The sequence below is a fragment of the Pelodiscus sinensis genome, chromosome 21, assembly GCF_049634645.1.
Source record: "Pelodiscus sinensis isolate JC-2024 chromosome 21, ASM4963464v1, whole genome shotgun sequence".
NCBI classification, from domain to species: Eukaryota; Metazoa; Chordata; order Testudines; family Trionychidae; genus Pelodiscus; species Pelodiscus sinensis.
The window spans coordinates 26,860,063-26,873,324 of record NC_134731.1 but is presented as its reverse complement, the minus strand read 5'-3'; the positions used below and the strand labels follow the sequence as shown (position 1 = coordinate 26,873,324).

General features: G+C 39.6%; 1 protein-coding gene across 5 annotated transcripts in view; it reads right to left on the bottom strand.

Annotated features, from left to right (window-relative positions):
* CUX1 (cut like homeobox 1) overlaps positions 1–13,262 on the bottom strand; it is a 397,218-nt gene that overhangs the window by 206,871 nt on the left and 177,085 nt on the right. For all 5 annotated transcript variants that reach the window (XM_075904405.1, XM_075904407.1, XM_075904408.1 and 2 more), the window contains exons 5-6: positions 7,874–8,011; positions 1,831–1,954 (exon numbers count right to left, since the gene is read on the bottom strand). In XM_075904405.1, coding sequence (XP_075760520.1) covers positions 1,831–1,954; positions 7,874–8,011 — 262 coding nt within the window. The remainder of the gene's footprint in view (positions 1–1,830; positions 1,955–7,873; positions 8,012–13,262) is intronic.

Here is a 13,262-nt window from a genome sequence, read left to right as displayed (position 1 = left end):
TAAAAAAGAGAGATGAAAATGGAGCTGGTGACCTTATTTAACAATTTAATTGTATTTTGCCAATCTGACAGATAATGTGATTGATCAGTTCAAGTGTAAATAGGCAAATGACAGTACCATGTATACTATAAGGTATCACAATGGGAACCATAAGCCATGTATCATTGGAAAGCTGTACATATTTTGGAGTCCCACTTGTTAAAATTTTAACAGTGTAACAACTTCAAAATGTATGGTGCGAACATAATACAAGATTTGACTGCTATATAAATGATATAGTTAGTGGAAGGTTTTCCGTAGCATAAATTGTTTTGGAAATGTCACACACATTAAGAAAATTGTCACCACATACCCGCTTTTGTACAAAAGTTAGCTCAAGAAGAAGGATACATTTCCATTTTTCTGTCAGACTGAAGGAATTTGTTGCTATAAATGATATTCTCAATAGGTCTGACAGCTGTTTAGAATCCATTGCCAGTATGATGATAAAATACAATAACAGTATTAACCACCCTCTATGCACATTTCAAAGCAAATTTTACATTGTTATTTCATATATAACCCGATCAGACCAGCTTATTTCTTATGTACATAAGCACGGTTCCCATGTTTGTGTCAGTTACAGCATATGCTTTCAGGTCACTTGGCCATACAGTCACCAGACTTTGCTAAAGACTAGACTTATAAAACCTATACTAAGCATAGAGTTGCTGTGACATTGCTCAGAGACCTTTAGCTATTCTGCAGATTTTAAATAGTCATGATGGTGCATAAAACACCCAGCATCTTAAATGTCTTCCGGGGGATCATGTTAAAAAAAATACTATTCAGACAAAATCAACCAACTTTCTAACAATTACTTTGCATGTTTTCAGGGGTGGAGAATCTTTTTTAGGTCGGGGGCTGCTCACATACTGATAAGTCAGTCAGGGGCCATGCACAAGTGAAATGCATAAAACAAAACCCTCACTGATGTGGTCTCTAACTGAGAAGAAGAAAGACACTCCCCACATTCCCGTCACACACCAGAGCCTGGGGGCCCCAGCCTAGTAAATTTTGTGTGTTTCAGCCCTATGATAGGGTTGCGGGGGACTGGAGCACCAACATGGGCACCCCAGTGCTGGGGGGGGGGAGAGATAAGGCTCGGGGGGGGCCACATCCCGGCAAGCCAGGGGCCACATCTGGCCCCTGGGTATGAAGCTCTCCACCCCTGGTTTACATGTTATCTGATTTAAAAATACTGGACCAAAGAACACATTTTCTTTTCTCTCAAACTTGTAAACAAGTATGTATGGTAAGAAACACAGGTCAAAGTTCTTTTTATCCTCCCTCACACTAAATTATCCACATTTTAGGATGCGCTTTAGTCAAAAAGCGCCTCTAACACACCCTCTTCTATAATTTGTCTTCCACTAAACTGTCATTACTTTAATTTTATTTGTATATCTATGTAAACTATATTTGATAGAAAAAAAAAGAAACCTTTGGTCTACTAAAAAATGCAGAGTAACTATTAAATACTGATTTTAAAAAGTATCTCCCAGTTCACATCTAACGTCTCCCCACTCAGACCTTAATCTAAATAATCAACCCAACCACCTACATCCCAAATACAACAGTAGTGAAGTAACAATCTGTCCTGGCTTCACTTATACACTTGTACAATTGTTTTTCTGTGAAAGATTACTAAAATGATTCAAGAGATGAGCTGTCTTGATGAAGTGAAGGAAGGACTCTGGTTGGGAAGATTAAGCAGAATAATGAGGTTTCTTTCCCTCCAGACAACACCTACACACACCTACACACCCACACACACATACACACACTCACCTCTCCTTCTCCGCAAAGTCATTTTGTAATTTTTGTTCTTTTTCAAGAGCTAGATTCTCTGCTTGGTTCTTCAGGGTCTGTTCATATTCTCTGATTTTCTCTTTAAGCGCTTTTATTGTAACCTCTACAGAAAAACAACAGGCAAAGAATGAATTTACACAGTTCCATGTGGTTATGAGAAGACAAGGCTTTCTTTACCCTGTAGGCTCAGTGTGTTTTAAACTTTAGCTCTTCAACTCTGACACAAAATCAATGGATATGAGTCCCTTCAGAGACCTTTTACTCCCTAAATGTTAAACTGAACTTTAAACGTTTAGGTTGAGAAGGATCAATGGATTTTGCTCGGAAGCAGAGCCAGGGTTTTTATAACATGACTAAAAAAAAAGAAAATCAATCGTAAAATATAATATCACCTTATTAATTAGTCTCAAATTAGCTCTCTGCTGAAGGGAGATAAATCAAGTCCCACAGTGGTTTAAGTATGAATTTACACAAATAGCTCATTCACATAACTGTGCTCATATAAAGTGCAGCAGTCTTAATATGGCTCTTGTACAGAGCCAACCTTTCAGTTACTGAAGACACACCCGCTTCACAACTGACAAAAAATAGGGCAGTTTGGATTTTACTGCTGAATTAACACATAGATCAGATTTAATAGACAACTGGAACCCTTCATCTTTCGGTTACATTAACGGACATTGTCCGTGAGCCTCTCACTCCCCCCACACCTAAGGGAAGAATTTTTTTATATCTTACTATTTACAATAGGAAAGCAAGACAAGGAGCAACACTTGTGTGCTTTGCAACAAGAATAGGGTATGGAAAAGAATTATTTAATGAAGCCTCACACACTAGCAATACATTGAGACTGCTAGAGAGAGATGTAGCTGGCCAAGAAAGTGATATTAAATATACTAGTGGGTGCAAAAAAAAATGTACATAAGTGCAAAAGACAAATGCCATAATAAAACGTAAAGCCAGGAAATTGAAATTGACCAAATTTACACGTGCTTATATAAATATGCTACATGTCTAAATTCTAAGATGGGTGAACCAGAGTGTCTGGTATTAATTGCGGAGAACGACGTAATAGGCACTGCAGAAAGTTGGATGTTATGAGGAGAATAAGTGGAACACAGTAGTAATACAGGACCCAATATATAGGAACGACAGAGTAGGTTGTGCAGGTGGGGGAGTGTCACTGTAAGGTTACGTCTAGACTGCACTGCTTTTTCGGGATACCGGAGGTGTCCCAAAATAGCAATGATGTGTCCAAGGAACGCATCCGCTTTTTCAAAAGAATAGATGCGTTCTTTTGCCATCCCTGTTAACCTTGTTCTACGAGGAAATAAGGGATGGGTCGAAAACACACTTTCTTTCGCAATTTGGCACTGTGTAGATGTGCCAAATTTCGAAAGAGCCTCTTTCAAAAGTAAATTGAAAAAATATTGTGCATCTTCTTCCGATTTAACAGTGCAATCTAAACACAGCCTAAGTGAAAGAAAGCATCGAGTCAAATAAGCAAAAATTTTAAATGAATCATACTGTACCATAAAATCTCTACTGATAGAAATTCCATGCTTGAACAATAAGACTATAGAAGCAGGAATATACTACAACCAACTGACCAGAATGATGACAGTGACTGTGAAATGCTCAAGAAGATGAGACAGACTGCAAAAGCAGAAGCAGCAATAGTAACGGAGGATTTCAACTATCCTCAAATTGACGGGGTATGTGTCACCTCAGGCAGGGATACAGAGCTAAAAATTCTGGTCACCATATATGCCGCTCCTGGAACTCACAAAGGGAGAAGCAATTCCTGATTTAGTCATACGTGGATCAGAGGATCTAGTCCAAGAGGTGAATATAGATGACCCGCTCAGTAACAGCAACCATAATATCAGGGTCGTCCTGAGGGTGGTTCAGGGCCTGGGGCAACCTCTGCCCCCCTCCACCCGCAGCAGACCCTGCGCCTGCTCCCCCCCTTTCCCAAGCCCTGCATCTTCTCCATTGCACCTTCTTGCCCCCTCCCCTGAGCAACACGACTTGGGAGATTATGGGGTCTTGGTGCAGTGGCAGCAGGGGTTACTCCACCCCCCCCCCACACTCATCACATGGACGGTGGGAGCCAGAGTAGCCCAACACCCTGCTCTGCTCCACGGCCCGCTGTGCCCTGCTTCTCATGGTGGTGGGAAATAGAGTGCCCTCCGCGCTCTGCTTTTCGCTGTCACAGAGAAGTCGAGCACAGCGGACTGGGGCAGAGCTGGCTGCCAGGCCACTCTTCCTTCCCCCCCACTCACCACGCGTGAAGCAGGAGCTGAGGTGACCACTGCTGCCACCCCAGACCAAGCCCCTGTCATCCCAGGCTCCCTCCTGTCCACAGGACAGTTGGAGCAGCCACTAAGGGGACCCCAAAAGCAGGGGGCCTGGAGTGGTGAACCCTGAATCGTCCGATGGATGAGACGGCTTTGCATAGTATAATTAATGTAACACCTTCGTAAGAGGAAAAACACCAAAAGAAACATATCACAGTAGCATTTCACTTCAAAAAGGGGAAGTACATAAAAACTGGAAACTGAACAGGAATATTCACACGGTAAAATGTGTGATAATCACATGGAGACAGAAAACAGCAAAATAGAAGCTCCAATAAATACATCTCCAGCCCCCTCAAAAAAAAGATCCAAAACGCTATTGCTAACTAGCGGATAGAGGCAAAAAGAGAGTCTTTAAACCTGGAAGTGAGGAAAATAGAAAGGAGCAATCAAGTGAAAATATAGGAAAGGCAGGCTAAGAAGAAAGTCTGAAGAGCAATTAAGTTAAGGACACAAAAATTAATAGCAAAAAAAAAAATGTTTTAATACATCAGAAACAGGGAGCCTACCAAAAAAAATCAATGGGGCTACTGGATAATTTAGGTGGCAAAGGCACAATCAAGGAAGATAAGGCCATTGTGGAGAAGCTAACTGAATTCTCTGATCAGTATTCTCTTCTGAGGATGTAGGGGAGATCCCCACATCTGAGTCATTCTTTTTAAGTGACAAAACTGAGGAACTGTCCCATACTGAAGTGTCAGTAGAGGTGGTATTTGTACAAACTGATAAATTAAATTGCAATAAGGCACCAGGACTAGATTCTATTTACCCAAGAGTCCTGCATAACCCTCTACACCAGATGACTACAGGATAGCTAAAGTAATACTAATTTTTTTAAAAAAGAGCTGATCCTCCCCATTACAGGCTTGAATTTGTTGAAATGATAACAAAAATAAATTTATCAGCTACATAAACAAACATGACATGTAGGGAAGAGTCAACATAGGGGTGATTTCGTAAAGGGAAATCATGCCTCACCAATGTTTTAGAATTATTCGATGGAGTCAACTAACATGTGAAGAAAGGTGATTCATTAGATATGGTGTACCTGACTGTCAGAAAGCCTTTGAAAGGCCTTCAAGCAAAGTAAGCAGTTTTGAGGTAAGAGAAAAGATACTCTAATGCTGTGGGGTCCAACCAGTTCTGAAGCTGTAGCCACTACAGTGGCTACTGCTATAGCAAACTAGCCACACTCAGCTGGACAAAGAGCCACATGTGGCTAGCAGCTAGCGTGTTGAACACCATGCTAATGGATCAGTAACTAGTTAAAAGATGAGAAACAAAGGATAGGTGTAAACTGTCAGCTTTCACAATGGAGAGAGTTCCCCAAGGACCTGTAGTCGGACCTGAGTTGTGCAACGTATTTCTAAATGATCTGCAAAACGGGGTGAAACAGTGAGGTGGCTAAACTGGCAGACAATATAAATGATTCAAATTAGGTAATAACAAAGCTGAGTGGAGTCATTGTGGATAGTTCTCCAAAAACATCCACTCAATATACAACAGCAGTTTTAAAAAGTTCTCAGAATATTAGAAAGCATTAGAAAAGGGATAGATAAGACAACACAAAATTCCACAGTGCCAATATATAAGACTACGAATACTGTGTGCAATTCTGATCATCTCACCTCAAAAACATATATTAGAGTTTGAAAAGGTACAGAGAAGGTCAAGAAAAATGACTGGGGCTTTAGAAAAGTGTCTATATGAGGACAGATTAAAAAGATGGAGACTGTTCATCTTGGAAAAGATGACAACTAAGGGTGGATAGGCGAAAGAGCTATAAAATAATGAATAGCACAGAGAAAGCAATCAGGGAAGTGTTATTTACTTTTTCACATAATACAAGGACTAGGGGTCACTAGACGGAATGAACAGGCAGCAGGTATAAAACAAAGAAAAGGCAGTACTACTTCACACAATACACAGTTAACCTGTGGAACTCACTGCCATGGGATGTTGTGAAGGCCACACATAAATGGCTTCAAAAAAGTTCCATCAATGGCTGTTATAGCTAAGATGCTCAGGAATGCAATCCCATGCTCCAGGTATCTCCAACTAACAAAAACCATCATACAGGCCATTCTTATGTTTTTAATTTCATTTAAAACCATGTATAACCCATCTGTGGAAAGAAATCAAAATACCCTCAACTACTAACAGGCCTCTGCAAGTCATTCCTAACATATGCAGACCATTTCTGTTTAAACTACGGTGTAGAACTGCACTTCCAGAATTAAATGCTTTGGTACATGAACGAAATAAATGCATAAAGCATAAAAAAAAGCTACTCGTAGTAAATGCTAATTTGTGAAATGTGTAGAATTGCACTAAAGAGCCCAAACCTGCAAGGTACAGACTGCCCATAGCTCTTATTGACTTCAAGATCACAAGCTATTCATGATATGTCCCTCTGCATGTTTGCATAACTCTTAGCGTAAGGGGCCTTGATCCTGACTGAAATATTTCAGCGCTAATCCTCTACAAACACACAACTGCAGCTGAAGGTCCTTTGCACTTTCCAAGATCAGGCCCCAAACTCCTCCATAAAGGTGGTCCAAGTGCATAGCCAGTAGTGCGCCACGGAGAACATTACTGTGCTGTGTATCTCTTGCAGTCGAATCTGAAGACCTGCATGGTAAGGGACCTCCAATCTCAATAGGCCGCTTCATAATAACGAAAGAGATGGCTGTAACATGCTCCTTTGGCTACAATTTAGATGCAGCATACCATGCCCTAGTAAAGTGGTAAGGAGCAGTGAGAGCTGAGCAATGCTGGAACAGTTTTACATGATAAACACAGTCTACTTTCCCATGCGGTGGAACAATCTGCTGCTACTGTATTGGATAATCACAAGGAAACCACAAGTGGTGTGTAAAGGGAAATAGGTTTTAGAATGATCATATTTTGTTTCCTGGTGCAGGAAGCATGTTTTTCAGAAAGCTAGGTATTTTCAGAGACAGCAGGTTTTTGCATCTTAGATAGTGGTCTTCATGTACCATCATAAAAAAACTTGCCAATTGCCGTAAATAATAAAGCATTACTTCAGTATTTCCACTTTTTTTTTTCCAGTATTTGGCTTTAGAGTAGTTTTACTATTATCTCAGTATTTAACGAGTGCTATTTAACCTCAGAAGGCTAGCCAGATCACTAATAAATAGATAGTGCTTAAGGTAACAACAAAATAATGCTAAAAAAAAAAAAAAAAAAAAAAAAAAAAAAGAAAGAAAGAAAGAAAGAAAGGATGCCCCGCTATTTCACGATACCATAGGAAAAGTTCTAAAGGAAATCCTATTGGTCCAGTCAAACTACAATACTCATATGCAGACACACAAGTTTCAAAGCAAGTTGGCCTTACAGCAAAACAACTTAAAGCAGGCAATTTTTCTCCCACGCCAGACTTCCATTTGCACAAATGGGGGGGGAGGGGGGTTGGCGTGATTTAAGAGTGAGGAATGTTACGACTTATAATGCATCAGTTCCTACAAGCGTCAACGACTTTAGTATGGAACGGATGTATGCCAGGGCGACTTACAGTGGGGATGCCCTGCAACAATGTATCTGCACATTCTAATTTTATTAAATACACTTAGGGCAATTCTAACTTTCTTCAAACTGTTAGAAATACAATCAGAGAAAAAGCATCCATTTTTTGCACCTACCTTGATTTTTCACTTCAGCAAATTCCTTATTGTATTCCTCTAGCGTTTCCCTAAGTTTCTGGTTCTCTGTTTCAATATCATGCATGCGCTGGACTTTAAGCTGAAGCTGCTGTCCTAGATCAAGAGCGGGAACTGGATCTAAACAATAAAAAGACAACAGCGACACCACGTCAGAAGCTCAGAATCTTGAAATTCTTTGTGGAGGAATTCTCCTTCTTCCTTAGTTAAAATGACATTCTTGATCCTGACTGAAATATTTCAGCGCTAATCCTGTAGTCATACACAGTGCTGTTTTAGTGAGGCCTAGAGCCGATTTACTTTCCTCTACCTCCCATGATTTTTTTGAGAATTATATACAATTCTTTATATTTAGGATCTCCATTATTTTCTAACTGATGAATACTATATTTTTTTAAACAAAGTATTTTGACAGCATCTTTAAAATCACATAGACTAATGAGACATGAAAGTCTCAAGATCCAATCTATTTTCATGAACAAGACATAAAAACAACAAAACGAATAAAAAAAGCCAAAATTATATTAATTACTGCTTAATGGAGTTCTTTAAAGAACTCCTCTTTCATGGAACCATACTTTTCAATAAGCTTGTACCTTACCACAAGGCCTTCAGCCATAAAGCACAAACAAGTACAGCTGTGCAGATCTGTGAAAGATGTGTCATTTGATAACAGAATTACTAGTGTGAATATGATTACAAATCTTTGGCTCATTTTCTATCATAGTGACACTTACTAGTAAACAAATGCTAATCAAAATTAATTCTGCTAATCGGAAATTCTATGGCACTTATTCCCTATTTTTCTTACACAATTAATTAAATACAAATTTGAAACACTTTATATCTTCTATTGTCAATGCTATCATTTTCTGTTCTGCTACAAACACTTAGAAAACACCTGCCATGTATGGACAGAGAATTTATTCTGGGAAGTCTACTTCCCAGTCAACGAAGAAAAATACTGGAGTCCAATGGGTTTATAAAAAATTATTGAATACATTTCTGTTACGGGCGCCAGCATCACTTTTGAAATGGCTGCAAAGATTTAGTCTCCTGTTGAGGAATGCTAAACACCAAACTCAGTGGATCAACAACAGTATATATTAGTGAGTTCACTTAATTTTCAAACACCGTAGTCATTAATTTTGCAGACCACCCTCAGACTCTGGAAACATAATAAGTCTATTGTATCTCTGTTAACACATTAAGCATGAGCCTGTGCGTTTTTCAATATGCCAGCGTTGTTTCACAGTTTATAAAAGAACAGTGCTGGGTTATGTTAAGCTCAGAGATGACATAAGTAGCAGTATGCTGCATTTTGTTATTTAGTTCTTCAACAGCTTATGACATTACTGTTTTCATAATATAAATTCTAGGCTGCTTGTCATCTGTTCTCAGTACATACATACATAGTTTATGACTACATAGCTTTTTCATTTATGTTTTTAGGCCAAATACTTTTCATTATTATTATCTCTATTAAAATATTTATAATAAATCAAATTTAAAATGTTATTGTGGCAGGTGCAGAGGGTCTGGGTAAGAAATTACACATAAAGTTGAAGTTATGGCTGCACAGAGAACTCCTTACAATATTTATACACAGTCCAATTAAGGTGCAGGCTGTCAAAACATGAGCCTGCTCCTATGCAGCCAAAACAACTAATACCTAAAATGATCATTTCACCACATTTTTTTTCAGTTCATTGTTTTTTCAGCAGAGCCTGTCCAGAATTTTGGATTAATGATCATGGTCCCAGCCTATTTGATGTAGGACAATAATACAAACTTTAAAATACATCAAGTGAGGACCTAAAACTTTATCCATGACATTTCTCTAAAATATTAATGTTTGTGCTAGCAGGCTCAAAATACCATAGCCAATTATGGATGTAAAATCCCAGTTAATTGGTTAAACCTTAGGTTTAACCGGTTAATCGATTAAGCAGGCTCCTGCTGCTGGGAGGATGGGGGGGGGGGGGGGGAGAGTGTGTGACGGAGGAGCCAGCAGTCCTGCGTGCAGGGACAGCTCCTGTTCCCAGCCCCTGCATGCAGGCAGTTGGCTTCTGCTCCCAGCCCCGCTGTAAAGCATTATATGGTAAATAAAAATTCATGCAATCTCATAATTATTCATCAGGACATGTATATTTCATTTAGCTCTATTAAAGGTTAATGCTAAAGTACCAAACTGTTACAAAATGACCAAAATGGGGGGGAAAAACAGTCTCCTGAGCATTACATTCCAAACTTTACCATAATTTAGTTGACCAACTAAAAGTCTACAGCAGTGGTTCCAAACTTTTCAGCATCACACCCTCTTTTTGATTTCTGAGAACCCCCCCCACAAAAATAGCAGCAAAAATTGTTAAAAAAAACAACCACGGAACTGACCAGGGCAGCAAAACTTGATGGAGAGGAGGGGGGAGGGGGGAGCAGGTCGCCTCGCTCCCCGCCCCCCTGGAATTTCTTCATGACCCCAGTTTGGGAACCCATAGTCTACAGCCTTTAAATATTGTTTTGGGATTTGTAAAAGGCATTGCCAAAGTACCTCAGACTTAATTTATATTACTTGTATTAAACAAAACTAATTACCGCATGACAACATAATGATTATGACTTGCTTCAGCTAGAGAGTCAAACAATTAATTTATGTATGTCAAACCCCAAAGTGCATTTTAGACTTTAGAAATCATAGCTTTCTGGTCTTCTTAATTATCTCCAACACCATTTAAACTTCATGCAAGTATTTCTGTGTTCAATGTAAGCACAGAAGTCCTGGATGTGCTATTTTCCTTCTTGATTTGAGTGGGGCTGGGGGGGGGGGGGGGACACTACACAGCCAGAACGTGCAAATATAATAAGCTGTCTTTTATGTTATGTAGGTTTCATATAGTTTAACAGAAGGTCAGTGACATTTGGAGGAACTGAACTGAGATGGTGATAGTGTGCAGAAAGCAACAAAGACGAGCTTCCAAATATGGGAGTGCTCTCTCTCTAAACCCCAGGACAGCAAAACCTTGCTAATCAATGTTAGCAACTGGGAGACTTAGTGTAAATGAGGGTTTTGCTACTTAGAGAATAAGACACAAATCAAGAGCCTGGTGCCATGCGTGGGCAAAGGGCTGACAAGAAGGCAGAGGAAAAAAAGCCTACAAAAAGGCCTACAAATCATTACTCCGTGGCACAAGCTAGGTGAGAGGTGAGTTGAGATGTCTGCTTTTATGCTAAGCCTTTCATTTTATTATCTCTCGTCTTTATTTCTATTAGCATAGTGCCTAGCACCTTCGAGCTCTGGTCCTTGACTGCTTCAGATATAGCGCCATAATAGAAATAAATAATGGTCAAAACTGATCTTCTAAGCCACTCAAGCCCTCAGGTTGGATTAGTGTCTACAGAGCTCACCCTTTCCTAACATCTCCATGGGTGGCCCTCTCAGGGCTGCTCTGAGCAGGTCTGACTGGCCATACATGGCATACACTATGTGAACGTGCAGGTGCGCAGGGTCACATCAGAGCCACTACAAATGAAACTCAGGTCAGGAAGGAGGGGCTTGGATTTGCCTCTGAATGAACAAAGGTACACTAAACGCAACTATGTTTAACTTTGGACAAATGCAGAGTCATGTTCCTGGCAGATGATACCTCGAAAGGTACTAGTTAGCATACAGTAGTATGTTTTGTTTAAAAAATCCACAAAATTAATACAAGACCTCAAAACGGAACACTGTTCAACCATCAATTTTTTGGTGGCATTTAAATGTGTGGATGAGTCAGGTTCTATTTGCATATTTTAAGAGCAGGGTTTTAAAGTAAATGAAATGTAGATCTCAATAAAACAATGCACTGTGTTACCGACCTCAAGTAATATTTCAGCAATTGCTGTACCTCTTAATGCTTAGCTCAAATGTAAACCTTGCCATAGTACAGGCTGAAACTTTCTAGTCTAGCACTCTGGTCCAGCATGAATTTAGTTAGCTGGATGTTTGCTTATCATGAGTGGGGCTAAGTTTCCTGAATCCCTAGCCATGCCTCTCACTACTTCAGGCTTGGACCACAGCTGAGGCCAGCTGCGGAGCCCTGAGTCCAGTGGCCAGGATGCTGGGGCCAGCTCTCTAGGGCCGGCATCAGAGCCCTTGAGCCGCGATTGACCTCTTGAGGTTAGACAAATTCTGTAGTTCAGCACTGGTCAGGTCCTGAGGGTGCTGGACTAGAGAGATTCAACCTATACCACCAGATAAAATTGGACTATCAATGAAAAGATGAATTTCCAAACTGAGCTTTCTTCAAAAACAATTTTCCCTGCATTGTACAAGCTGGAAAACTACACAGATCTTAATAACTCAATATAACTGTTTACACAAAGAGCACTGTGAGTAATGTTGCCCTCCCCTGTCATTAGACGGAAGATGAATGCACCCCCTTGTGAATACTGTTCATGCAATGACATCACACTACTGCATGCGTTACTTTTCGCCAGGGCACTCTAGGCTAATGTAATCATACGATTACATAATTAACCCAGCTGTCTCATTAAGAAAATCAACTGGAATTCAGGGCATAATTAGTCATACAGCAATTAGCATGCTGATGAGTAACTGATGAAAAGCTGTCTAGATACTGAGTATGCTGGGACCACCCTATTTATTTAAAAAGGAAAAAAAAAAACCTCAGCAGAAGAAAAATAAGACCAATTTTGAAAAGTTAATCGTTAAATATATTTATTTCTTAGTACTTGTTAGAAAATATAACAAAATAGAAAACAGTGAATAGTGAAATATTTTTAAATCATCCAGACTTCGGAAGCAAAAAAATCAATTGCACCCCCATATTATGTAGATCTTCTCTATTTAATATTAATTCTTCTCTCTGCAAACTAATTCAAGACACAAGAGATACAAAGCCAGACTGGAAAGGTAAAGCCTATCTACCAAGATGGAAAAACTGTCACTCTTTAAATTTACAAATTACACAGCATTGGCCAACCCTTAACTATCCCTGATACAATGAGAAAATGAAGATAGGTGGATGGTTTGAAGTTTCTTTGAATGCACTGCTTCACTGAGCCTTGAGTCTCTACTTGAAACATGAGAAGTGATGATTACTTCACTGCTCAGCAAACATAACAACGTCCTACCCATTTCTGGTATACAGCCCCATTGTTTCCTATATTTAAAATTTTTTGTAGGTGGCTAATTGGTATTATGGAAATCGGGAACTCCTAATCACAGAAGGCATGAGTTACAAAGTGCTCCCTAGATTCAACCACAGGGACTGATTCCTGTTTTGCCAATCAGAGAAAATTGGAACGTATGGAATGGAATATGTTCAAGAGGATCGGGACAGTGTTCTCTGTGAACATTAAACCTCTA